The sequence below is a fragment of the Natator depressus genome, chromosome 10 (assembly GCF_965152275.1).
Source record: "Natator depressus isolate rNatDep1 chromosome 10, rNatDep2.hap1, whole genome shotgun sequence".
NCBI lineage: Eukaryota > Metazoa > Chordata > Testudines > Cheloniidae > Natator > Natator depressus.
In genome coordinates, this window is record NC_134243.1 from 51124299 (window position 1) to 51151518 (window position 27220).

A 27220-nucleotide genomic window follows, 5' to 3' on the forward strand; every position below is an offset into this window, starting at 1 on the left:
ATTGAAAACGTAACAACCACACAAGAAGGGGGAAGCATTATTCATTGCTTCCTTGAAGGCGAGAGATTTTAATGTGCATACATAAAAGGTTTGTCCTTACTCAAGCGTATAGTAGTTTAAAACTAAGCACACAAGGACAGTCTATAGGACCATTAAAACAGCCATTGGGAGAGGCAGTATACTCTGCAGCATTTAACTAAGGGCTGAGAGCCAAGAATGCCTCCATTCACATCCCAGCCCAGCCAATGACTCACTGCGTGGCCTAGGGCCCAGTCCTACAAACCAATACTACCTAGCATAGGATTTACTACTGTGAGCAGTCCCATCGACTTCACAACAGTGAGCAAGCACAGGATCGGACTCTTACAGGCCCATTATCTGGCATTCCAGCCTTGCACTAAGGAAGGGTTGACTATTATTAATCTATTTTGCATCTCTGGTATTTTCACATCTTCTGAGGGACAGCCCCATCCAAGTTAGATCAGACCTAGAGCTCCTCTAACATATTCTGCTTGTTTCCTATAGCCATGGCCTATAGCCATGGGTCACGGGAAACAGATAATAGCTGAAGCAGGGAATTGCTCTGGCAATGTTCTAGCCCACCCTTACACTCGGGACTTGGTGGGGGGCAGATATAGTGCCATGACAGTAGCTCTGCACCATTGAGGGAGGCCTGTGACACTAGAAATATTCCTGCCATGTTATTTCCATCCCCTTTCTACAGTGGCCAGGGGCAATGGAGAAGCAGCTCCAGTATATCTTCCCTCCTCCCCAGTTAGTACCTGAAAACATTTCATGCTTCCTTATCCTTCCACTATTTCTTACAGAGCACAAGACATTGTGAGTTCCTTAGTTTCCATCAATTGCCCAGGATCCAGTAGTACAAACCTTTGGATGATCTGGAAGCATCTTTTTAACTTGCTCCCATTCCACTATCCTGGCTGCTGGGAGAAAGGAAGAAGGATGGGTAGCGTACCCCCTCTCCCAGCAACCAGGTTGTGTGCATAGAAAAAAAAGGGGATGAGGCATAATAGTCACCAATCCACCCCATCCCCATTTTTTCAAGTTTTCCAGATCAGGCAATTAAAATAAAGACAAATACATGTTTAGAATCCAGCTGCTGAAACTGTGAGGGGGGAGGAAAAGAATAGCTCATTCAGAGTGGGCTTGACCACAGAACTTTCAAAGAGTTATTATATCAAGTACATTAATATCTAAGATATACAAATATGCCATGTGGGATATTGTTGGGAGTTTTGTCACTGACTTCACTGAGAACCGAGTTAGGTCAAGGCCAAGGCCTTTTGAAAATCCTATCCACCAGTAAAGAGAGATGGGTCTGAGCTGTAAAACTGGTTCAGAGTGTGAGGATACATGTCTTTACTGCCCAGTTAACTACTTGACTATGAAATAATGTTCAAGCTACACAGAATGGTATATTAGCAGCTGGCAAGACATGCTAACTAGAATTGTAGCCTATATCCCAAGGAGCCAGACAATTCGAGTTAAAAGCACTACCATACTCAAAATAAGGGTTTGGACAGACTCGAGTTAGGGGCAGTACTTGAGTTATGATTTGATTTAACTCTGCGGTGAAGACAAGTCCTGAGTGCGTTTGGATTGGGAGGTTTGGTTTGGACCAATCTCTAAGAATATACACGCACAACAATAATTAAAAATTAAGAGCATGTTATTATAGCACATATAGTTTTTTAAAAATTTGTTAACTACTGTGACCCTCTAGTAATAGGGCAAACAAAATGTAATATGTTATTCATTTTGGCATTGTTTTCACTTTACTTTTAGAGAAGATGGAAAGCCAGCTTTTCAATATATTTTATCCCGATGAGCCACATCCATGCATACTCATGCTTTACATAGACAAAAAGCTGAAAAGATTAAAAATATAAATCACAGGACCGCAAAATTTTAAAAAATGTCCTAAAATGTGCGTTTTATTTCATATCATTATACAACGTTTACATACAGGTATACTTTTAAAATTGCTCAGTATGTGTGTAAAATAAAGTGAGGCAAATACCAATTTATAAATTCCCCCCAATTCCACACAAATAAAATACATTTTAAAACAATCTCCCAAATTTATGTTTTCTCCAGAATTTACTTAATCTTTCATTTCAACATGAAAAATACAATGGAATGGATACTCAAGTTGAAATGCTGACCTACACATTTGTAATGAGCTGCAGGTATACAAGTTAAAAACCAAAAAGTCTTAAATATTGTATGTGGTTTACAAATCCTTGGTTTTATTGAATTAGCACAGCTCAATAAAACTCAGATAAAATAAAATTACCATGCTGGACTAACTTTTGATTTGTACAATATCAAACAAAAGACCACAGCTGTACCTTTTGTTCAAAGTAGCACCAGTCCACACCTGATTTGTGTCTCCAACATTAACTGTCTTGTTATATAGCTGGCACTTGAGGTGGTATTCTTTCTGACACATCAAAGATGCCTGGACAGACTAAGCATACTGGTGTTGCTGAACTCTCTACAAAGTGTAGGCAACATTACATTGGGAAATGGCACATTGAAACCATAATAGTTCAACCTGCATATGGCTTGCCCATTTTGGTGTTTCCCTGACCCCTGCCTAGTATTTAGCAGATGTTCCCGTGACTGTGGTAAAACTAAAATAAAAACATGTTTAAGGGGTTTCATGGCAAGCAGGTGTAAAAACAAAGAAATATATATGTGGTTGCAGCTAAGGAGGTTTTCACATGTTGTTTAACTCCAGTAAAGTTTGATCCAGCATCTGATGCATACTAAGGTTTTCTTCTTTGGCATGCGCCACTTTCTCTGTTATGGGATTAGAAAATCAAAATGTGAATAGCAGCTCTTTGGACACATCAATTTTCTTTACATGAAGGCATGCAATCATCACTTATAATGGAAGGGTTTATTATGATAAGAAATGTACATGCTCATAAATACCAATGTTCCCAGCCAAGACAGCAAGGGAACGGTCCAACTAACAAAATGAACTGCAAGTGATGCAAGTTTTGAACTCTTCTGCAGCTAGGTATGTTAAAAACAACACATTGCCAAAAATAGATTAGATTTTTGTAAATTCCAGAAGCCATGTGCTGTGGAAATGGGGAGGTTTAATTTTTTTTTAAATGAACAGGCTAATAAATGACAGACTTTGCTAATCTGTATTCTAGGCAGTGCCACACTTTTGAGGTCGCATTATAATTCATAACTTGCAGAGAATGAGAACAAAAGAACCAAAAACTGAAATTAACAAGTTATATTAGCTGCTAAATAAAATAACAACAGTTTTATTGGCAGTTAGTAGTTTTATGTTGCATGCACATTTTTTTTTTTAATAGAACAGTCATTTAACACTCTTACGTGACATAGTATGTGAGCACAATGTTCTGGAGCTACATGCTACCAGAATCCAGTAAAACCGACTTTATTCTGATGCAAGCATACCTCTAAACTGACCAGGTATTTCCAAAAGGGGTTCCTATTTCAGGACTGCTTTTATTCAAATACAAGCCAATTTTATTGTAATTCAAAACAGTGCATTAAATTTCCAGATACAAAACAGCTGGGAATATATTTTATTTTGGTTTTGAAACCTGAATCTTGGCTAATATTTTTCTTCCTCTATTTACCAGTAAAACTCCAATTTGTGACATCAGCTAAAAAGGATTATGATCTCTCTACAAAGAGGGGGGCTTGTTTTTAAAATACCATCAGCTACCTACTGTAACTGGTACTGAAGTGGAAAGACACTATTACACAGGCAAAGAGAGAATTTGTGGCTGCTCCAAGATACTACGGGAGCCTTATCAGAAGCGTTACTTCTTCCACTTGCACTTCTTTCCCCAAGAGTGAACTGAGAATTTCATCCATTAATTTACAGCAGTTATAATATGTTGGAAATCAATTTATAGGTTTCTTGCATATTTCTACCTTGACTCATTCATTCTTGAGGAACTTCAGAGTAAGTATGTTTAGACACAACTAAGTTTATTCACACTAAAGTTTAATCCTCATTCAATGCCAGCTTTAGTTCATTAGTTAGGCGACTGTTTTGCTCAAGTTGCTGGTAGAGTTGGTCTGTACAGTCAGCAAGCAGGTTAGAAGAAAAAGAGAGGCAGAATGAACAAAGATTAGAAGAGAAACAGGAGAGCAAGAGTTAATAAAGAAACTAGTCACACCACAGACAGTTCAGCAACTAGTTACACATTGAGAGAAAATCTTTACCTTAGGGATCCCTTTATATTCTAGCTCTCTGATGACTAAATACCTACTCCAAAGCTCAAGAAACAGTTTACAATCTATATAGGATTTCTCTAAGACCCCTTTTTTGGAGTAGGCTTGTGAGTCAGGAAAACAAGAAGAAAAATGGGACAATTGCTACAGTATTCTCAGTGAAGCCACGTGAAACAAACTTCCTTGCTTGAATTCACATACATGAGCAATGTACATAGGGTTTACTTGTTTTATGAATGCCAGGACTCCTTGCAGATGTAGAAGGGGTGGCAGAATTGTATTCAATACTAGCTAACTAAAAGCAATAGTATAATCAGCCTTCACTGCAGCAGAAATGCCTTAGTCAACAGCACACTATTTCTTGGCTCAATCCAAGTCACACTGAAATCACTGGAGCTTTTCCACTGAGTCTCCCATTTGGAGTTTTACACCATTGAGTTCAACAGGAATTTGCTCAAGATCCACATGCTTCACTGCATGTTCTCTTTATTGTGCAATTTGGTAGTTGAAATGGTACTTTAGGAAGAGAACGTGTATTTCTCAGCTATTGAAATAGGGAGATTTTGAGGTCTTTAAACTGGAATAAAAAAACTCTCAAGTGCCCCTTTGACAGCTTTCACAAAAGACACCTTTCATGTTATAGATGAAATGATAGCATGCAAATTCACAGCTGAATGTGCTTCTTGTACACTACTAAAGGACCGTCAACAGAGTTCGTTTTCAAGACTGGACAAAACTCTACAGTATTTAGACACTAAATCTGGAAAGGACTATTCCATGAAGTTGCATTCAGTTTCCCTTTCATTTTTTAGTGTATTTTTCTTGATAGCCTGGCTGTGAATTCTGAGACAGGTCTACACGGATTTCTGAACATCCTTACTCCACAACGTATTCAATTGTGGGGAACCATCCATTTTGCTTCTTTTACCCTTCTTGATAGCTGCAACTGCAGTGCTTTTCCCCTGGAAGATAGGTGGCCAGCACCTCACAAAGATGGCAAGACCTTGCCATGAATTAGTTTGTAGGACGCACTTGTGTAATGAGAGGCAAACACCAGCTGCTACTCCTGAGAACCCAGGCTCCACTGACCAGGAGAGTAAGATCAGAGGATATACCAGAAAACCACTACCAGACTGCCTCAATTTCTCTCTTTTACCTTCTCTTTTCCCACATCAATGTTTTATATTAACATACACTTGGAAACAGTATCCAAACCTAGATGTAGCTAAGCTTCCATTTTGAATGCCAAAATCCATTTAGTGGTTATAGAAACAATACTGTGTTACAATTTGAATTAAAATCTGAATGTTTACCTGTGTCAGTCGAAACTAAAGTTATATAAATCATTGAAGTAAGGATTCCCAATCTTTCTGTGTGCCCAAATTGAGACTGGTCTTAAAATAACTAGCCACACTTGGAAATGTTGATCTTGTGCTTAATTCACTAACTTTTAAATGTATACATAAAAGGGGAAAAAGCCAAATAGGGCCTTTTAACCTTAATAACTAGTGGATTTAAATTAGAAAAAGAAAGAAAAACCATTGGCAAGGCCATAGTCAAATTTAAAAATAAATGTGTTTATAATCTGGACGGTCTTCACAATCATAGCAACTATCTGGTTAGACTCTACTGAAGTTACAATAAATAAATAAATAAACAAACCCATTGTGTTCCCTCCACAGCTGGTTCCAGAACTTTTTCTAATAAGCAGTAACATGGGTGAACAAACAAATATACTGAGCTGACAAGATGACATGAGCCGAAGTTATTAAAGAAAAGGGGAAGAGGTAATTCCCAACTGTATTCAAAAAATGAAGGGAGTAAAGAACAATTACTAAATGAGAAGAAACAGCAGGGAGGGATGAAGGAAGTATTTTCAAGCCTCATGGAGAATTGCAACTAATGGCAGGTTTTAAAAATATAAATGGAAAAGCTCTACATCAGGTTACTTGATGGTACCTTTCAAACTGGAATGAGACACAGCCAAATTAAAAAGTTACAGTTCTACAACTTTAAAATGGACCACCCTCAAATTCAAGCTCAAGTACATTGGCCAGAGCTTATAAACGTTTTGAGCATTAGAACTTTAGCAACAAAATCAAATGAAAGCAATAATTAGTAGTCAGTTCAGTTTCAATTGATATTCACTTTAATGTAAAGCTATTAAAAAAAGGACTTTTTCCATTGTGAAGGAAATGAAGTTAAAATAGTTACAATGAACATAAGTCCTCCTGAAGCAGCATTAAGGCTTAGTTGTACATTACATTAGGAGAGCAAGAAACCTCAGTATTTAGTGGTTTGTATTTAAAAGGAACACTGTCAGGTCAATCTGAACCCATCATTTTGGTTTTGTCAGACAAAATTTTACAAAACCTGAGATCAATGGAAAGATTTTAATTATACATGACAATGATACAATTTTTTTTGTTCAGATTTAAAAACATTCCCCTGAAGTCTCTGCAACTTGAACTTGCAGCTTTGTGCTAGCACAGTCTGTGAAACTGACTAAGAATGAAAGTGAAACTATTGTATTTCATCTCCCCAGTGAAACGTAAAAAGCAAACTAACAGTACCTATCTATGGTGATAGATCAATCAATTTTGAAAATTCTATAACCCATGTTGTTAATGAACACAGATAGGGACATTTGGTTATCTTATTTTGAAAAGAAAAAAAAAAACCATAGGATTTTTCACCTCATGCTACCACTTTAAAAGTTCTTTTACTAGAAGTTAAACAACAAACTTATATAATGCAGGAAGTCTTCCACATCAAGACTTCAAGCTAGTAGGAAATTTTGGACTCTAGAAAAACACAACTGTCAAACGCTTAAAGGCCAAACTGGACTCTCAGCTATGTTTCCATGACCGAATGACCCCAGAGGGAGCTGTGTCCTTGCAGATTTTGGCCCAACAATAAGACTCTAAAAAACCACTAAACTCTAAGGAAAAAGCCATATCATCTGAATTTTAATTTGAGAGAAAAAGAGGATCGCGTTCCAAAAGCGACAAATTTAAGATAGCCAAGAGTAGCATTATCATGCCATAGACTGGTATTTTTCATTTTGAAATTCTGCATTGTTGATATTTTGGCAAAATGTTTGCTGGGGTCAGTCAGAAGGGGGAGGAAAGGGCAGCAGAAAAACAAAGAAAAAATCAAAAATAATTCCTTAATGGCAAAAAAGGCAGATTTTTAAAAGGATTAATAGTTGAAATGATCATGTAAATAAATAAAAGGCAAAGGAATAGCAAAAGGGATACATCTTACACAGTGGGATGTTTATTTTACATTGAAAGAAGTAGAGTTTCTGTACAATAGAAGGCACGAAGAGAGCAATGTCCTGAGCCAGGATGCTAAAAGGAAAGAATAAGCTGGAGGACAGGACAATGAACCCATGAAACATCCAAGAGCTTGGAAAGGTGGTTTATCCAGCTTGATGAAGATATCTTTGGAGAGGTGAAGCAAAGAAATTTATCTGCATGAAGATAAAAGGTGGGAAATAAAAGTGGTATAATGGAAAGAACTCAGAAAGCAGCAGCAATAGCATAGTGGAAGCAAACATGCCAAGATGATTCCTAGTGAAATATCACACCATACTCCTTTTGGAACGCTATAGCAATGCCTCCATTTACATAACCATAGAGAAATGTATTTACAGTTGAGAGTCAATTCCTGATTATCGTTCCATTTGTTAAACTCCATTTACGAAAAAAAGTTACCTATAATTCAAAGATAATTACAGAAATGCAGTTATAGTTACTAAACCTTCAACGTTTATGGTGTTGTCTCAGATTTTAAGCCTACTTTCAAATTGGAAATCTCCCAAATTTAAATTATGCTACAATTGTTAGCGAGAAGATTTTGCATGCAAGGCACTGCACGTTATTCTCTGTAAATGGAGATAAAGCTGTTACAGTCCTACAAACTGTTTATAAGGACATTAGTGTGATAAATCACTGTGTGGAACTGTATTTCTGGGCTTAGAATCAAAACATACAAAACAGATAATATTAGGCCATAACCAAGAAGTTCCAACACTTGGAAGTTAGGGAAAAAAAATAAAAAAATGAGTTTGTATATTTAAGGATGTAAAAAAAAAATTAAGCAGGGTGAAAAAATGTAAAACCTTCAATACATGCAAAAAACACTGGTGGCTCTAACCAAAGGCTAAAATGTGTTGAACGCTGAAAGTGAAGTGTAGAAATTGAAAGTAACATCTACAGGTAGGTGTGCTTTAGACAGAGCCACAAGTGTTCAGGGTTTTCTGATCTCAGTTTTAAAAAATTAGTGCACATGAGAGTTATCAGTATGGGGAGAGGGGAGAGAATGTAAAGGTTTCAGCATAGCTGACTTCTGTTCAATGTCTTCAAAGCACACAAGAAAATTCAGTTTGCTTGAAACAACACTCTACCAACCAAACAAGCCATTGGTCGGTCAGACCCTACATATCTTTCAATTTTATCTACTCTAAAAATTTCTGCTTTTTTACTCAAGCCAATACTCTATACTTCCACCGCTTTTTCTCTCAAACTACTTTATTTCACCGCTAACAAATGTGTGAAGGTTTATTTTTCAAATGCTCTTCACAGAAACAACCCACATCTCAAAAGCTGTCACTTCTATTTTTAAAAATGGTCTTAAAGAGCTAATCATTATGATAAAATGAAAAACATTCTCTGTATGGCATGTAAGGAGTCTCTTATCTTTTGGCAACTTCAAAATGATGAGCATTGTAGAAATTCTTGAACAGAAGTGAACTCAGAAGTGGAAAGTAAAAGAACAACCAAAAGGGAAATGAGCCAGATAACTGCAAGGGAAAGAGGGTTTATGGATACAAAACAAATGGGTAAAAGTGAGTTGATTAAGCCACCCTTGCAAAACTGTCAGGAAATTTACCAGGCCAGGCACAATACTTGTCCACCCTTTAGCATGATGAAGAAAATACTAATGATGCTTTAACACTGAATCACACCCATTCAACGTATTCCTCCCCCTAAAGAGTGAGCAAGTATAATTTTGCAAGGCTGCAACTGAACAATCATGAGGGTAGAGAAGCAGGTGCAGGCACAGGTTGAGAGGACATTTACATGGAAGTCATATCATTGAGAGCGTGGTCCAGCTCCTCGCTGATTGCTTTGTACTTCAGTTTCTGAGAATATAACTCATCTAACATTCACCAGGGAAGGCAGAAGTGAAAGGAAATGGAGAATGATCAGGTGATTGAATGTGAAGGTGGTGGGATGGGACACCATCCGGAAACAGCATCAAAAAAGGGGAACAGTGCATAGAAGGAAGTGGCATGGCAGGCAGAGAACAAAAACAAACAATATGTAAATTAGGAAGGAATACAAATGGTGAACAGCTTTATGTGAAAAGTCAATTAAAATTACTGCATCATCAGCGAGCCAAGCTGAGATATAGATAAAGCCGAAAAAAATAAAGTGTGTGACGAAAAAATAATTCCCATTTCCCTAAACTGTATTTAACTTGCATTATATAAGTTATCAAGGCACATGCAATGAGCTACAAGCCAGCAGGAGAGGGAAGAGTCTTGAAAATGGTGCTTAGGGAGAACCAGGTATCCCACTTCCGCCTTAAAAATGTTTTGGGTTTTGAATGATGTCATACCCTCAAGCTTTTCCAGAGGGTTAGTTCTTCCCAAGCATCTTATTTTTCTTTTTAACTGAGAAAGTGACTGTAAATTCTCTGCAGCTGGCTGGCTCTTTTATAACCTTTAAAGACCTCTTGCACAAGTCAGCTTTCTAGATCAGCACTTAAGGTTCTTACAATACTGAACTTAAAGTCAACACAATTTTAGGAGTAAATCTCATATAGCTTAACCTTTAATTACAAAGCACTATTGAATTCTATTCTCGAGATAAAAGAGAATTCTATTCCCTTTACTGCAATTCTGATAGATTTATCAGAGCCCTAAATGCAAACTGTGTGGCGTTAAATAGGCTGTGCCCCGAATGTGTATACAAACCATTAACTTCACTGAAAATAGCAGCTGTTCTATGCCATGAAATAGTTGCCCTGACCTGCACTTATCTCAGTCATAAATTAAATTAACTCAATATTCCTAATTATAACAAACAACATACTACTCGTTGCTGATATTTTAAAGTAATTAAACTAGCATATTAATAACATTTACCATCTGATCATTTTCCTTATCTGAATATCCAAGTAGAAGAGTTTAAAGCAAAAAATAGTCTTAGAATATCAAAGAACAAGAAACAGGCAAGAGCAAAACACTGTCCAGCTAAAATGTTTAATTACGGGAGTAATAAATTTGGATTGGAAAACACATCATTCATTTAGGATCTTATCCTGCCCATTTTAATTACGTGAGTAGTCCTACTTATTTGCTTGGGACTAGTCACATGGAATAAAGATTTGTAGGACTGGGCATTAGACGAAGCCCATGGGTGAATATCAGCTTTCTATTCTGCAGGAAGCGTGAAAAATAAAGCACACTCGTACCTTCTAAGTCGTCGATGCTCTTCTCCAGCTTGGTTACTGACCTCTCAGCAAATTCAGCACGGGTCTCAGCCTGGAGTTAAAAAGACATACATGGTCAAAAACTATACAAATGACATTAGGAAACTTTCATGATATTTACAAATACAAAGGTAACAATGAGTATGAGAAAAAAAAGTACGTTCAATGACAGAATAATAGGAAATAGGTGTAAAATCACAATCATCCTCCAATATTGTCTAATGCAGTATAGCTTTGATGCTGGCACCTAACATTATGCTATTTTCCACACTGACAAGTTAATTTCACATTAATCAGAGCAGTATCGTAAAATCCATTAATACAAGATTGTTCTAATTTTACCTCCTTCAGTTTGTCAGTCAGGATCTTAATCTCCTCTTCATATTTGTCTTCCTTTTGTGAGTACTGTAATTAGAAAGAGCATGAGATGTCAGACCAAATATTCTCTATATGAAAATACAACATGTATGACAATCTTACATTGTAATGATAACCATATACTAGTTCTAGGTATGGATGTACTTTAATTTATCTTTCAAGACATAGTGGTCTTGCTCTCATTTATTAAAAGGGCCACATTTTGCCCAAGTTGCCGAGTGGTAACTCAGGGCAGCATTTGGTACTATAATTTTAATGTAGGAGGACAAGTTGGAAAAAATTTAATATCTTAGCACACAAATTGCATTTGAAAGCTATAAAGTTTTAAGTAACACTGACGGATAATTAATGTTATGCATATTTAAATATAATTGATTATATACTTGTATTAATGTCAGATATTTCCATTTACCAAAAGCCTTATTGAAATATGGTGTAAACATTTAAGGACAATGCATAAAAATTCAGGCCACTGGGGTTATAAGGCTCTAGCCTACCTTCTCAGCCTGAGCCTCCAGCGACTTCAGGTTGTTGGTCACAGTTTTCAACTCCTCTTCAAGCTCAGCACATTTGCTATTATTTTGGAACAGAGGCAGGAAAGGGGACAGGTGGGAGATCAGTCAAGCAAAAGAAATAGAAAAAAAGGGGGGAGAAAGATTGAGAAAAATGAAAACTGAATTACAGAGCAAAAGAACGGCCTAAAAAGCAGCTGAATCCATCACAAATTGAATGCAATTCATTACAATGCCAGAATTCTCTTTAAAAAACAAAAACAAACCCCATTACAAACAAGTTACCTACAGCACCAGGCTTACTTGAAAGTACTGACAGACCCTTTAAATATGAGATAGTTCAGCTTCTTTTTGGCTGCCAAAAGATCAGTTGTAAAGGTTAAATAAATAAAATAAAATAAAAAAGACCAAAGAAAGCCACCAAAGCAAGATGCAAAGAGAGTAAAGAGTGCAGTGAAGGTTCATTCATCATTACTGAGTGAACTAACAGCTATGAAAGCTCATCAAAGACTTGGGTTGCAGTTAAACCTGAAAACTGTATATTAGTATCAGTACCTTATCCTCTGCAGCCATTAATGCTTTCAAGGTTTGATCCATTATTCTTAATTGTTCTTCCAGCTGTCGGACTTGGCTGTTAGTGAACACATGAAATGCACAAAAGCCATTCACAAAATCAGTGTGCAGGTAGGGCATGCAGTGACAAAAAAAAAAAAAACAAAAAAAACACACACGCACACACATACACCTACACCCGTTTACTTTGGTGTTTAACATTTATCTCAATCGTTACAATAAATGAACAAAACATAGCTTTGAGCTGAACACAAAGAAGTGTACTGCCAACATCTCGTGCAAGTATAGTACTGTCTCGCAGCATCCCACACACCTCTCCGGGAAGTCACAGCACTTACCCTTCTGAGAGTTCAGCACGTTCCTCAGCACGCTCCAGATCGCTCTCAATGATCACCAGCTTACGAGCCACCTAGAGTAAGGCAAATAAAACAAACAAACAAAATCACACATTATTGCACACTATATGCTAGTGCAGCCAAAGCCTTGGATAATATCTCTCACTATAATGTTCTATGTACAGGGACAATACACTTCTCGTGGAATTACTGATTCAAGGGAATCTAATGGGTTCCTGGCTGCACTAGACCCTTGCTACTTATATAGGCCTGACTGCATCGCCTGACCGCATCGCCTGACCAAGATTTTCATGTCCCCTATTCCCATTCACCAACATGACAGTTTTAAAATAAAATTTTCTTTTTATAGCTTCTCTGAAGACAGCAGTGATCCTTCTCTCAGCCATTTTGGAGCAATCATAGCTGACGCACCAGCATCTTGGTATGCGATGTCATGATATCACATAACAGGATGATGGACAGGCCAACATGTGCTTAATCCTGTCTGTGCTATTATTGTCCATTTTTGTCTGCCTTTTTATCAAATATGGTTCTGTGCAGTGGGCTACTCTCTGTGAAGGAATGAGTACAGATCTCCACTCATACTTGTGCAGTGGAATCCGAGTATGGCTCAGATCTCTAGCAGACAAACCGCAGTCTTGTCTCTCGAGGCACTCAGGAGCCTATTTCTCATATCAAACCTTTGTGGGAACAGTGCTGCTCTCTTATTGACAGGGATGCTTGTGACCTTTTGTACTTTAAGGCAAACAAAAGAGAAAAGCTGTAGTCAAAGCCTGTAAGGCCTCAGCTCTTCGATTTGCACTCAGGAACTGACCTCTTCATACTTGCGGTCAGCCTCCTCAGCAATGTGCTTGGCCTCTTTAAGCTGGATCTCCTGGATTTCCATTTTCTCCTCATCCTTCTGGGCTCTGTTCTCTATGACCTTCATTCCTCTGAAAGTCAGGAAAAACAGGAAATACGAGGCTTAGCGCTTCCTAGTTTATCTCCAATCCTGACACCATTTGGAGTGCATCTTTCTAAGACAGACTGAGATGGATGCAGCATGTCAGAGGTGTCATTTTATTTTACAAACTGTGAGGCAAAACTTCTCAGGTCTAGTCCTGGCTCCCTGCGTGCTTTCATAGGAGGTTGATAAGAAACTAATGGTATCTGAATCAAACAAGAGTGGTTCGTCATGCTGCTTGCACAACTCAGCATTGCATGAAAGTTTGCAATCAGCAGCCTGACCACATTTTTCTTCAATTCAGTTAAAGTCCTCCCTCACCCAAAAGGTGAATGACAAAAGGGACCTGCTTTTGATATCCTAAGAAAGTGACTAAGGACAATATGAAAAGGAGGACTTGTGGCACCTTAGAGACTAACAAATTTATTTGAGCATAAGCTTTCATGAGCTACAGCTCACTTCATCGGATGCATTCAGTGGAAGTATGTAGCTTAAGCCTCAACTCTCTGGCACTGCACGTTCAACTCCCTGCTGGGTATTTTTCTGAGGTAGATAAATAAAGTTCTTTGTGAGCTACTGTATCTGGACCTTAGAACCTAAAGTCCTTTCTGATCCGCACAAACAAAACATTTAGCATTTTTTCAAGAGGCAGGATTTGCCCAGTTTGCTAAACCAAAATTTCCTTCCCCAACTGTTGTGCCATGTGCTGTCTGTCAAATGCTTCCCACCTCAAAAGGTGTCTGCATGATGAATAATGGTGTAGAGTGAGTCTGGAAAACGTTTAGCGACCTTTCCCAACGAAAGGCACTATTATGGGTATTAAATATAGTTTTACAAGTCTACAGGTGTGATTTTCAAAAGCACTTAGTCCCTGGGCTCCTAACTCACTTAAGTACTTTTGAAAACCCTACCTCAAATCCCAGTCTGGACTGACTGTTTCTCTCCCCTTCCTTGGCCACGAAAGCACAAAACTGCATTAATGCACAAACCATACGAACAGGCAGAGCAGCAGTCTTTTCAAAGGCTTGCCAGGCTCTGGGTGGGCTTCTCAGTTGGATGCTCCGGAGAGATGGACTCTACAGTCTCCCATCAGGAGACTGAGTGTGCACCACCACCACAGAACTCCTGGCCCAAGATACAAAAGTCTTGGGGTTGGATTAACCTGGGTCTCTCAAGAGGTAGCACAACACATCAAAAGCCAAAGCACCAAGCTTAATGGTCACAGGATATCTGTAAAGTTATCTCAAAACCTGACATATAAACAAGGACTAAAGTCTGCACGTTCAACATGTTCCTCCAAATTTTAACTGATTGAAGTCAACGCATGTAAAGGCACAGTAGATTACATGCAATCACAAGATATAGAAAGGTGGTTAATTTATTTTTATCCAACCCACATCTGGACAATACTTGGCTTGTCATAAAGATAGCTTGCTGCTCAAATGAGAACATGAATCAGGCCATACCCACCTTTCACTCTCATCTGCTGCCTTCTCAGCCTCCTCCAGCTTCTGCAGAGCAGTTGCCAAACGCTCCTGAGCACGATCCAACTCTTCCTCAACCAGCTGGATACGTCTGTTCAGAGAAGCTACATCGCTCTCAGCCTAAGCAGAAGCAGAAAAGAAAATGAATCCATAATACAACCTAAGAGTCTTCTTTTGTAAAGGACCATTTAGATGGTTTTAGAACAACAGTTGGGAGAATGTAATAAAAGAGAACACTAGTCTAACTGGTTAAGTGGCCAACAGATATTTTTTATGTATCTCTACAGATCTGCGAGCACACACTCACTTGCGCGCTTTCTCTCTCTCCTACTCCTTCACTGAATTGTGTAGTTATCTCATAATGGAGGACAACTGATCGATTTTTCACCTGATATGAAATACCTAAATACTGTACAACATGCCCTAAGAAACTCAAGTGTTCAGTGAGTATATGTTTATTTTTGGTTACTATGTATTCAGCTTGCACATATCCTCAGATTACAGAATCTTTACGAAAACATTAAACAATGTCAAAATTACATTTTGCCCACTTTACCCAGAACATATTTTAGGAATATAAAGGGTTTTAAATCCTATATCTTAAATCTGTATGTGGGAACTTGCCCTTCTTTTAACAACGGAAGTTGTATGAACATTTCCTTGAGCTCAAGAAAGGTAGGAAGCAGCATCTCTATGACAAGGCATAGAGGAAACACCCAAAATTACAATACATGGGTGAAGGTATTTGCAAATATCCAGCTCATAAAGAGTGAACAGAACACTAAAAAAAAACCCCCAAAATAAAACATGGAGTACTGGATACTAATGAGTTTTGTTCACGGGAGGGGACACAAGGCTGAAAAACAAGAGTCTAGCCTATGTTACTTTAACACAGGAATCCTGGCCTCACCAACTCTCACAACACATTTGGTTACATATTTTAATAATACTATCTCCATATTACCCTCAGCTTTGCTTTACTTGCATTAGAGATTTGCTTAATCTTCTGTGTAACATTTACACCAAGACTATGCGCCTCTTATCTTTACAAGCTTTCACTTCTGACATTTTCCAAGCTACATTTGTTCTAGTCACAGAGTAAGTACTGTGACAGCATTTTGTAAACAACTCCCTTATTAAGCCTCTCTGTTTCTTTCCAAAGGATATGAAGGGCAGTAGTGTTTAGAATAAAGGGTCACTATTTTAAAAGGAAAATTACTTCCAGGAATACAAATGACTTTTAATGCGCTGAAAACTATTTCAACATTTATTAACTTTGCTCTAACAAGGAAGTGTGATTATGGAGCCTGCCATCACTGAATTCCAGTTTAGAGGTGGATTCGTTCATGGACGTGGTCAGCCTCCTCAGTAGAATTCTCTGGTCATGTTTTTGTGTAGAATAAAATAGGTGAAAATAAAAAAAAATAAAAAATTTAAAAAAAATCACATCTAATTGAAACTACACATTTCTTTCATGGCAAAGGTACAAGTCAGTGCCTTTTTGCAATTAAAGTTTTTTAGGATCCATCATTTACAGCCATAATAACAATTTGTATTACAGTAGTGTCTAGGAATGCTTGTCATGGACCAGGATCCCATTGTGCAAGGTGTAAATGAGGATCGCTTACGTACTGGATAGCATCTATCCTTTGATGCACAGCCGCCACTAGAATGAATGAAATTATGCACACACAACAAGGGCACAAATTGGTAATCTATTTGAAGTCAATGGGAGCATTGACAGTAGGACTGCAGGACTAGGGCCAAAATAAAATAAAATAAAAAAATCCCTAAGTGTCAGTATTCCCTCCAATTTTATTCTTTTCCCAACCACAAACTCCAGCTCAGAACTCTTATTAAAGGCCAGAGGTTTTACGAAAAGCACTTGGATATTTTAACTTGAAAAGTACAACTTTTTATGGGGGAAGGGGTTTTCAAATGTTAGTCTAAAAACACCTTGGGAAAGTGGTAATATTACCACAACAAGTTAACAATTATGTTAAAACTATTCTTAATGTGATAAGAGCACACAACATACTTAGGAAACACAGGATGATTAAAGTTCAAGTCTTACTTCCTGTTCTACAAGCAGTAACTCAGCAAGGGTTTACCAACTGGCCTTATAAGGCCTATGTTATTCTGCTGCAGAGCAGGACTTCTGTCCTTATATGGTAAGGAAAGGAAAAAATTACTGATGACATGGAGGGGCACTCCCATGGCTAATAGATAAACACAACCCTTTGCACTGATGCCACAGCATTCACTATATACTGCATACTTTTACAGTGAGAGATGACATGAATAATATACCATTGTGTGTTAATTATTGTTCAGTGTAAAGAAGATTTTGTTTTCCAGCTAATCATATAACAGATTGGGGTGGAGTGCAAAATGTATTATCAAATGTGGTCACTAGCAATGTATAAAATGGGGCGGGGGAGAGAGGGGGCCGCGCAGAGAGGGGAAGGTAGAATGAAGCATCATTCACTTATTATATTTTAAGAAAATGGCAGCCAATGGTGCAAGAAAAGAACAGTCTGGCTTAGTGTTCAAAAGTGGTAAGCTATGATATCGTTTGGCTAGAGCTTTAGCTTTTTTATTGTTTGCATTTCTGTACCTTGCACAAAAGAAAAAATATCTAGCTGGTCACATGCCATACAAGTCAAGCAATACACTATGGAAAGGATCATGTAGACTGCTTGCTGCAGTTCACTCTTTGGGAAGAAAAATGGAGTCAGAGTGCAGCTTCAGCATGGATGCTTATTTCATATAGCAGAGCCACATATTTAGATGTGCCCATCAGTTCTGTTTTCTCCATTTATTCACATCAGTGCTGACCTCATTCAAAGAAACTTAAAATATCATGCAAATAAATTCTGGAGAATTTCCACAATCTAAATAAAATATTCCAGGAAAGGAAGAAAACCTCTAACTTCCTCTAATGACAACACTTGATAAAATACTTAAGACCGCTCATATGGATTTGATCCTGCTTCCAGTGAAGTCAGTGGCAAAACTGCCACTGTTTTCAATAGTGTAAGATCAGGCCCTAATAATTTAGTAGCAAAACTCGTTATATACTTAAAAGATTCCACGGTAATCAAGCTATTACCTCAATTGGGGAAATCAGGGTCCTTTACTCCAGGGATCTTATTATTGTTCTCAAGGTCTTAGAAGAGGAATCCATGTTTAAGGATGTTTAATATGGGAACAATTAAATTAGCAAAACTATGACATGATCTGCCTCTAACTGTGAAAATGGTATGTGAAGTGACTGGTGAGAATGTAAAGTACTGTTACAGAATTCGAATGAGCCATCACTGTTGTCTCTGAGAAGGCCATCTGCAACCAATCAGGAAGCATTCCACTTGCTGATGGACCTCAGATAACATGCTTGTGCATTTACTACCTAGATTATAACACATTCAAAATTCCAGATTATAGGGAAAGGCCACTAGAGACCCTACAAAAAGTTTTTCTATTATAATGAAATAAATGAATGCTGATAAGTGACATCAAAGAACAAAGTTTTCTATAAACACTGAAGACAGAAAACACCTCTGTGAGGTAAATTTTTACCTTTTTACATATGGGAAACTTTAGGTACAGAGAAAAGGAGTACTTGTGGCACCTTAGAGACTAACAAATTTATTTGAGCATAAGCTTTCTGAAGTGAGCTGTAGCTCACAAAAGCTTATGCTCAAATAAATTTGTTAGTCTCTGAGGTGCCACAAGTACTCCTTTTCTTTTTGTGAATACAGACTAACACGGCTGCTACTCTGAAACCTATCATTATTTAGGTACAGAGATACTAAAAGCATTACCAAAGGACAGTGGCAAAGCAAAGAATAGAACTCCCAGTCCCTTGCAGTAACCACTAGACAAAACCACATCCCTAGACACTTACTGGGTGATGCTCCTTGTTTTTTAGTAATGTATTCTGGATAAAAACCTGAGCAAAACAAATATTTCTGTAAGGAGTATCTTGGTTCCTACTTTTTATACCTAAGCCATTAACTGACCTTTAAATCATTTGCTAGCCTGAAAAAAAGAGTTTGTTCACTTTAGAGAGAGGAAGGATGGTTAAGGCACTACCCTGGCCCTCAGTAGATCCAGGTTCACTTCCCTGCTGTTCTTATAGACTTCCTGTGTGACCTTGGGGAAGTCACTTAAGTTTCTCTGTGCTTCGGTTACCCATCTGTAGAATGGGGATAATAGCACTTCTCTACGTCACAGGGGTGCTGTGAGGATAAATATATTAAAGACTGTGAGACACTTAGATACTAGGGTAATGTGGGCCATATAAGCACCTTAGACACACAGATTTGTATAGCATTTAGAGACATTGTTGCCAAATGCCCAGAACTGGCTGCCTCAGTTCATAGTCACCTAAGTAAAAGTAACCTGATTTTCCGAAGAGCTGACTACTTACCTCAGTGGGAACTATAGGTACCCAGCACTTCAAAAAATCAGGTCACTTATTTAGATGCCTAAATATAAACTTAGAACCCCACTGTATGCACTCAACTTTGAACATTTTGTTCACGGTTCTTTAGCACAAACGTTTATGCTAGACAACCTAGTCTACCTAAAATATCTTCAGAATCTTTTATTTTTAAACTTAACATTTTAGACTAATAGCCACAATTATCTAGTACTTATCTGAAATCCAAACCGTACTTGCTAAAAATGATATCTGTCTTGAGGTGTCTGTCTGAAGCCTGATGTTACATTCTTCAGAAAAAAACAGAACCCATTTAACTGGCATTTAAAGTAACCATTGTGTTAGAAAAAACTGTCAAGTCTCTAAGTCTAGGTTGTCCAGGAAAAGGAATGCAACAATAAATACTTCTGAAATTTGCAACCGATCAGGTACAGACTGCTGTACGTCAGTGATCACAAATCTGAAAAACAGGCTATCCTCCCAGGAATTAGGAGGATCACAAACACTAGCACTGAGTTTCACAATGGAATTGAGATTATGAAGCCTCATTAGGCCACTGAGCAGAACACAGCCCACAGCAAAGGGCCAGCTACAGGCTTCCCAGTGTAAAAACTAATTTAAAGGGAAAGGGTGTATGTGCCCTTGCCTAGCCCCTAAAAGCGGCACAGAACTGAATGAAAGGGTGGGGAAAAGGGGAAAGCCTCCGGGTATAACTTAGTCTCTCCGACCACCTCTGAGATTTGTCTCCAGGATACTGTTGTTCTGCTATGAATCTAAGCACAGCCCTTCCCTTCCCCTACACACACACGCTCCCACCCCAGCCCCTGCAGAGGCCACATGCAGGGAGCGAGAAGAAACCTGCCCTGCAATCAGCTCTGCCCTGCCCCCAGCCCCAGGAGGGGCAGACAGGGATGTCGCTGGGTGTGTCCGCCAGCAGGGCGCGGGGCAGAGGGGATGGGGCGAGCAGAGAGCCCTGGGGAGGAGCGGGAAGGGCCGGGTGCCGACCCCACGGAGAAGGCGGGAGCCGCTGCCCGGGGTCCGGTACCTGCTCTCGCAGAGCCCGCTCCTGGTCCAGGGCCCGCTGCAGGCTGCCCGCCTGCTCCTCGGCGCTGTCCGCCTGCTGTTGCAGGCTCCGGATCTTCCTCCGCACCGCCTCCAGCGAGCTCAGCCCCGCCATGGCCATGGCCATAGCCCCGGCCCCGCACCGCCACCGCCACCGCCGCTCCCTGCGCTGCGGCTCGGCTACCCCTCGCCCCGCCTCGGCCCCGGAAGTTCCCCCGCCTCCCCCTGCGCTGCCCGGCTGCCTCCGCACAGCGCCCGGGGCTGCCCCGCGGGCTGGGCAACGGGGCTGCGCACGGAGCCCCAGACCGGCCGGTGCCACGGGGAGCGTGCGGGGGCAGGCAGAGGGAGCCCCAGGCTGGGCTCTGCAAATGGGGGGAGGGGCGGATACAGACTCGGCTCTACAATGGGGGTTAGGGGAGGAGGAAGGACTCAGGGACCCGGCTGGGCTCTGCAATGGGGCGTGGTGGAAAGGCCCCAGGGACCCAGGCTAGGCGCTGCAATGAGCGGGGGGAGGAGGTAGGACCCAGGCTGGACCCTGTAATGGGGGGTGGGATGGAGGGAGGACACCGGGACCCTTGGACTCTGCAATGACGGGGGGAGGGAGAGAGCGCGCGAGAGATATGGACCCAGGCTGGGCTCTGCAATGGAGGGGGCGAGAGAGAGACATGGACCCAGGCTGGGCTCTGCAATGGGCGCGGGCGGATGGAGGACACACGGACCCAGGCTGGGGTCGGCACCGGTGGATTCAGCATGGCATGTGCAATGGGGGGTGGAGATGGAGAAGATCCCAGAGTAGCCCGTGCAGTGGGTGGGGGAAGGCACTGGACTCTAAACAGGCTGGGAGGACGGGAAACGCTGGCCCGGCCCGTGTGAGGCAGGGCCGGTGGGCACGGTCCTGTTGCCTCCATGCATGCACGGGCGTTGCGGGGGGAAGTGAGCATCTAGCCTGGCAAGCGAGGGGCAGCAGCGCCACCTGCCGCCCACATTGAGACCCATCGTACCCTCTGTCCACGGGCTGTTCCCCAAGGCGTGAGAAGGGACGGACGGTGGCGGTGTGTGAAAAGTCACCAGTCAAAGCGGGTGGAAGGCCAGGAGTTCCCCACCCTCCCCCTACATCGCAGAGGAACACTGACTAGGGACAAGGGCCCGATTAGCTGACTGAGTCGCTCGGGACGCTATACCGCATATGCCACGTGGTGGGGTTTAAGGCACAGAGGCTGGAGCCTGCCAGGGAGGCAGTGGAGGGGTTTTAACATCTCCGAGCAATGCTCAGGGGGTTGTTAGCCCCCAGGGGAGGTGGGTTGGTGGCTCTCAGGCTCAGGAAGTGGTTTAAGGAGTGACTGAATTTTGCATTGGTGAGTCATTTGATTTTCCTCACTCCCTCATGTGAGCTCACCCCAAGGAGCTCTTCCCCTCCCTCCCTGTGACAGATCTCTCTCTCAAAGCTTGGACCGATGTGCAGTAGGAGGAGGAATACTCTGAATAAACGATTTGTGCTCCCAAAGATACTCTACATATCTGCTTCACCACAACCCCTTATCACAACAGGAGACACTGCATACACCAGGAAACACAGTATTGCAGAGCAGCTTTTAAATCTCTGCCTTTGTCTCGAAAACAAGCCAGGCATCCTAGCTACCCTCTGCTTGAGCGGTTACTGCAAATAAAACTGTTTTCTCCACACCAATTCCAAAATGGTGTTTTTCTTCCAAGTAAAGGGAAATGGCACCATGACTGCATTGGAGACGTCTCTCTTTTCATGAAAGCAATCTAGTAACATTTCTCTCCCCTCTCCTGCCTTCTTCTTCAGGCAAGCTATTCCCAAATAGTTTGCATACTTTTCCTTATAAGGAAGATCTCCCTGGATCTATATGCGGCTCCTTTGAACAAGTTAAATAAACGTCCTGCGGGAGAGCTGCCTCTCATCCATTTAGCCTTATACAGAGAAAGAAAGACATCTGATCCATATTATACAGTCTCTCTCTCTCTCACACACACTTTTTTTAAGATCCTGAGCTCCATCTGAAAATTAAGAATCAAGTTGTACAGTCTATACTGGGACTGAAACACGTTTTTTTTTTAAAAAAGTAAACAGAAATGTATTGTCTTCTTTCACACACAATTAGATCTTTCTTGTTTACATTTCATCCTCTAAAGTATTTTCCCTGCACCTAAAATACTTTGCTTCATCATCATCATCTCTAAAACTCCTTCCCAACTGTATTATTTTTAGAGATTCATTTTAAAAGCTGAGTTAAGGGGGGAAATACATCATCAATTTGGAAGAGTTGTGCATCACCTAATTCTATAATTCAGAGGTGAAATTCACTCATAGGGAATTGAATCCTACAATGGTGGCCAGAGGGATCTGGATGTAAAGCTGTAGAAATGCGAAATTTGTACTTACTACATGCATGAAACTACTGCTTGTCAAGGGGCAAACAGATGGGTGGGATGAGGGTTCGGGTGGGGTGCAAGCTTTCACACTATACCATATAAAGCACTGAGCTATATATAACCCCCAGCTTGCTCTCTGGATCTCTATCCCACTGACTGCAGACCTAGCAAGTATCATCTTCCGGGGGGGCTGTCTTATCCTTTAACAGGTGAATTATTAACCTCAAATATCTCCAGACATTAAAATCTAGGAGATGGCCTTCAATTTAAGAACCACGGAGTTAGGGTAACCTAAGCTGTAATGCTTCAGTGAAGGCCTAACTGAGGTTAGGCCTCTTTTGTACCCCAGCAGGTAGCTGTGTATATGTTAAAAGACCCTGTACTAAGAGTAAAACAGCAATCCTTACTGTTCTTGGCCTAGGGAAAAACAGATGCAACTAACTCACCAATAAAAACATCTTTAAATGACTGCAAATACTTTTCTCAGACAGGAGAAATGGTAATTTTTTCCTCTCTCCGCTGCCCCCTTTTAATCGTCTAAACAAACATCCCACCCACCCCTTACTTACAAGCTCTGTCTAGAGAAGTGAGTACATATGAAATGCACATGTGCTGAGTGAGCAGAAATCCATGTCTGTGCCTTTGATGGTGTGTGCACCTCATGCAAGAAGGCAGTGTGGTTTCACCTCTGACCAGGAAACACCTGGCCCCTACAGCAAGCATGTCCCTGGGATGCAGCTGGACCGAAGCACAGGCATGTCTCCTGTGCAGAGGGCAGTAGGGTTTGGGAGGGTAGAGAGGGTGTTGTGTGTGTCTACTGGAGGAAGGGGGGCACTAACTTACGTCTGCGGCCTTTTTCTCAGCCACTTCCAGCTTTTCCTGGGCATCTTTCAGGGACTCGGAGTATTTGTCCAGCTCATCCTCAGTGCCCTTCAGCTTCTTTTGCAGAGCCACCAACTCGTCCTCCAGCTGCGAGACGGGTGGAAAGTGGTGGGGTAGGAAGAAGGGAAGGGGGGGAGGAAGGGTGCAGCAGGCAGTGTGATCGCGCAAAGGAGAAGTGTGGGTGCAGAGGGACAGAAAAGGACAGACGGACAGAGAGAGAAAAGGAGAGAAAGAGTTAGATTCCCTTTTGCTCTTGGCAGAGGCACGCTACCTTGGTGGCCTTCTCTTCTGCTGAGAAGAGGCTTTCCTCAGCCTTGTGCAGCTCCTCCAGCACTTGGTCCCTCGTATCCTCCGTCACATGCAATTGCTTTTCCAATTGCACAATGTCCTCCTCAAACTAGGCGCACACAGAGGAAATACAATGCACAGATACATTTTTTTCTGGGTATTTCCCCCTCTTCCCTTCCCCAACCTCCCCGTAAATGCAATTTAAAAAAAAATCCAACTCCATCCCAGGAAAGGAGTGGAACACATCTGGAAAGCGGCGCTGCAGTTGCAAGGGAACACTTCTGCTTTCCGATGCTTAGCATAAAATGGGGGAGAGGAGGCTGGGGAACACATGGGCTAACTTGCACTTAGCTAAATCAAAGCAGAGCTGTCCATCACCAGCCAGCTACTAAGTTTTACATTTTATTCCGGCTCTAAGGGACATTTTAAGTCTGTCTGGCCCCCTTTTCCCCTTTCCCCCTCCCCAAATCCCTCGGGTAGTTATTCAAATCTACTCCACTGGTGTAAATTCCGCTCTTTCGAGTTACTCAGTCTCTTTGGGCGGGGAGGGGAATCCCATGAAGCAAAGTCCAGGCAGTCGGTAAGAGCCCACACGCAGGAGAGCTGGGACAGACTGCTGCTCCAGCCTGCGAGCTGCATGAGGACCCCGAGGGGGTGCTGCTGGTGGCTACTGACTCGCGCGCTGGCACGCGGCGAAATGCAGACCTGCTTGCTCCTGTCCTCCGCCGCCTTCTTATCCGCTTCGGCTTGCTCGGCTCGGTCCAGGGCGTTCTCCTTGTCGAGCTTCAGCATCTGCATCTTCTTCTTGATGGCATCCATGGTGGCGGCGGGCTAGGAGTCCACACACGCAGGCAGGACCCAGGCGGAGGAAGGGACGGGGCGGGCGGGCTCCGGGAGGCGGGTCTGTGCTGGGGCTGAGCGCCGGGCTGCAGTGCGAGCGCCGGCCGGGCAGCGCCGCGCAGATATGTACGTTCCACGGGGGCTGCCTGCATTCCTCAAGCCAGCCATCCAATACTTTTTTGGAGAGGGCTTTTCTCCCCCCCGCCCCCTGGCCTCGTCCCTACCCCCCTGGCTCTCATCACTCCTAGCTTTTTTTCCACCTCCAGCCTTTGCTCTCCCATTCGCTGCCGCCAACCATTTGACCGTGATATGACTATATATGGGATCCGATGGGCTAGGGAGGGGAGGCAGGCAGGCAGGGGCAGAGTTTTGTGCCTGTGTCTACCCTGAAGACGGGGGACGGGACGTTTGCCGCTGCCGGGGGCAGGCCAGAGCGGGTTGCGCGGGTGATGCTGTGAGCCAGGGCGGACGGTCTGCAGGGAGCGAAGTTATGCCTGAACTGCCCATCTTGCAAAGTACTGGCGTGAGCAGAGCGCTTGGGTGATTGTTCTGCTCCGTAGCGGGGCTGGCTCGTCCCATCCCGGACCCTCCAATAAATCCCAGCCCCAGCGTCACCGGGAGCCCACCGAGCTTTCCTCCCTTCCTGTAATAACAGGCTTCTTTCTAACAGACCACAAGGTATAGGCATTAACTCCGTCGGGTCATTCCCTGGGGTGTGGTGAAGGCTGGAGGGCTCTTTGTGTGTGTGTGTCTGTCTGTCTCACAAATCCATTCACAGTTTTCACACACAGCTTTAAGGAAACCTTAAAGAGCCTTGAGGCTCAATGATGTACAGGGCTGGTGAAATTTTCTTCGCTTTTGCCCTTTGCGCAGGGAGGAAGTCATATTTTTGCAACCACAACTGGAACCGATCATCTTCTGGCTTGTTACTACATTTCTACTGGAACTACCAGATTTGGGAATACAGTAGGGGGAAAGGCGGCAAGAAGGCCTGCTAGAGGTTAATTTTCTGCATTTAAAAAAGGGATTCATTTAAAATATTTCATCTCCTGGCACGCACATGGGGACAAATTTGTAAAAATCATCAGTTTATCTGATTGGAGAGGGAAATTATATTCCTAATAGAATGGAGGCAGACTGTGAGCTCTTAGAGATAGGGGCTGTCGCATGTTCTGTGTTTGTACAGTGCCTAGCACAATCCTGACTAGGACCTCTGTAATATCAATTACAAAAACTCAATTAGGACACTGTAATATCAATAATAATTTAAGTAAAACATGCAGTATTGTAAATAGGGATTGATTTATAAACAGGCATATCTACTTCCCACATCCCCTTCTAATAGACCAATTTATTTTATTTTATTTTATTTTTTTACAACAGTTTTCCCGATTTGTTTTCGCAGTGAGCAAGCATCACTGCAACCAACCCCCAGACAAAAGAATGTTGCAGCCAGGGATTTCTCTGAGTGTCTGTAAAGTAGTTGTGACAAGGAGGAGGAGTCTGTTCAGTGCCCCCAGAGATATGGACTTGGCCCTCTGAAAATAGCTGAGTTGATAAGGTTGACCAAACAACTTGTAAGCACTTCTGAGGTCTATCATATTCCTCTCCAGTATTTCATCACATGCTCAACCAGGAGGAAGGGGGTGGGTGGGAAACTCCTGTTACACATAAAAGTGGTGCAAGTGTTAACTTTCTAGCAATTTATTTTGGGCTCACTGGGCAGTTAAACTACAGAAAATGTTGAGAAAACTGGTAGGGTATGGGGAGTTGGGCAGATCTTGTAAATCTTGTAAATTGGTTAGTCTCTAAGGTGCCACAAGTACTCCTTTTCTTTTTGCGAATACAGACTAACACGGCTGTTACTCTGAAACCTTTGTATAGTTTGTGCTGTAAAGAACGAAGACAAGTAGATGCGTGTGAAATGATAGATGGCTGCTACTCCTGGGCTCTTCTCATATGAAATTAAAAGATTTACACAAAACCTGAAATGTATGAAGGAAATGTTTAGATAGTTTAAGTTAAAAATGAGAGACTCAAGCAACCCTGAAAACAATTAAGAAAACGATGTATAATTAAATGGAGACTTATTTTCCCTATTGTGGTTTTTCCATAGTGAAATAAGGTGTTATGTCTCATTAGCACAAGGAGCAAGATACAACAGGATGTCTCCGACCCTGACAAACACAACACAGGTGTACCTTCTCACAATTTAAGAAAGTAAATTGTGCTGTATGGGGAAGTGCATGATCTGCAGGATTTGATTGCACAAAGGTGGCAATGAACCAACCTCATGTGGCTTT

At 41.6% G+C, this 27220-nt stretch overlaps 1 protein-coding gene across 29 annotated transcripts; it reads right to left on the minus strand.

Moving 5' to 3' along the window:
- Positions 1-2024: 2024 nt before the first annotated feature.
- TPM1 (tropomyosin 1) lies at positions 2025-24967 on the minus strand. Of its 29 annotated transcripts, none has more exons than XM_074966149.1 (10): positions 24783-24961; positions 24061-24186; positions 23751-23876; positions 14991-15124; positions 13392-13509; positions 12560-12630; positions 11634-11709; positions 11101-11163; positions 10741-10810; positions 2043-2826 (listed from the first exon to the last, which is right to left on the minus strand). In XM_074966149.1, the coding sequence occupies exons 1-10, from the start codon at positions 24894-24896 to the stop codon at positions 2744-2746; spliced, it is 981 nt and encodes a 326-aa protein (XP_074822250.1). In that variant the 5' UTR covers positions 24897-24961; the 3' UTR covers positions 2043-2743. The 29 variants fall into 29 exon arrangements, with proteins under 29 accessions (XP_074822234.1, XP_074822247.1, XP_074822229.1 ...); XM_074966129.1 differs by lacking the exons at positions 2043-2826; positions 11634-11709; positions 24061-24186 and adding exons at positions 7667-7729; positions 9342-9420; positions 12204-12279; XM_074966124.1 differs by lacking the exons at positions 2043-2826; positions 24061-24186 and adding exons at positions 7681-7729; positions 9342-9420 and having other exon boundaries at positions 24783-24957.
- Positions 24968-27220: the final 2253 nt, after the last annotated feature.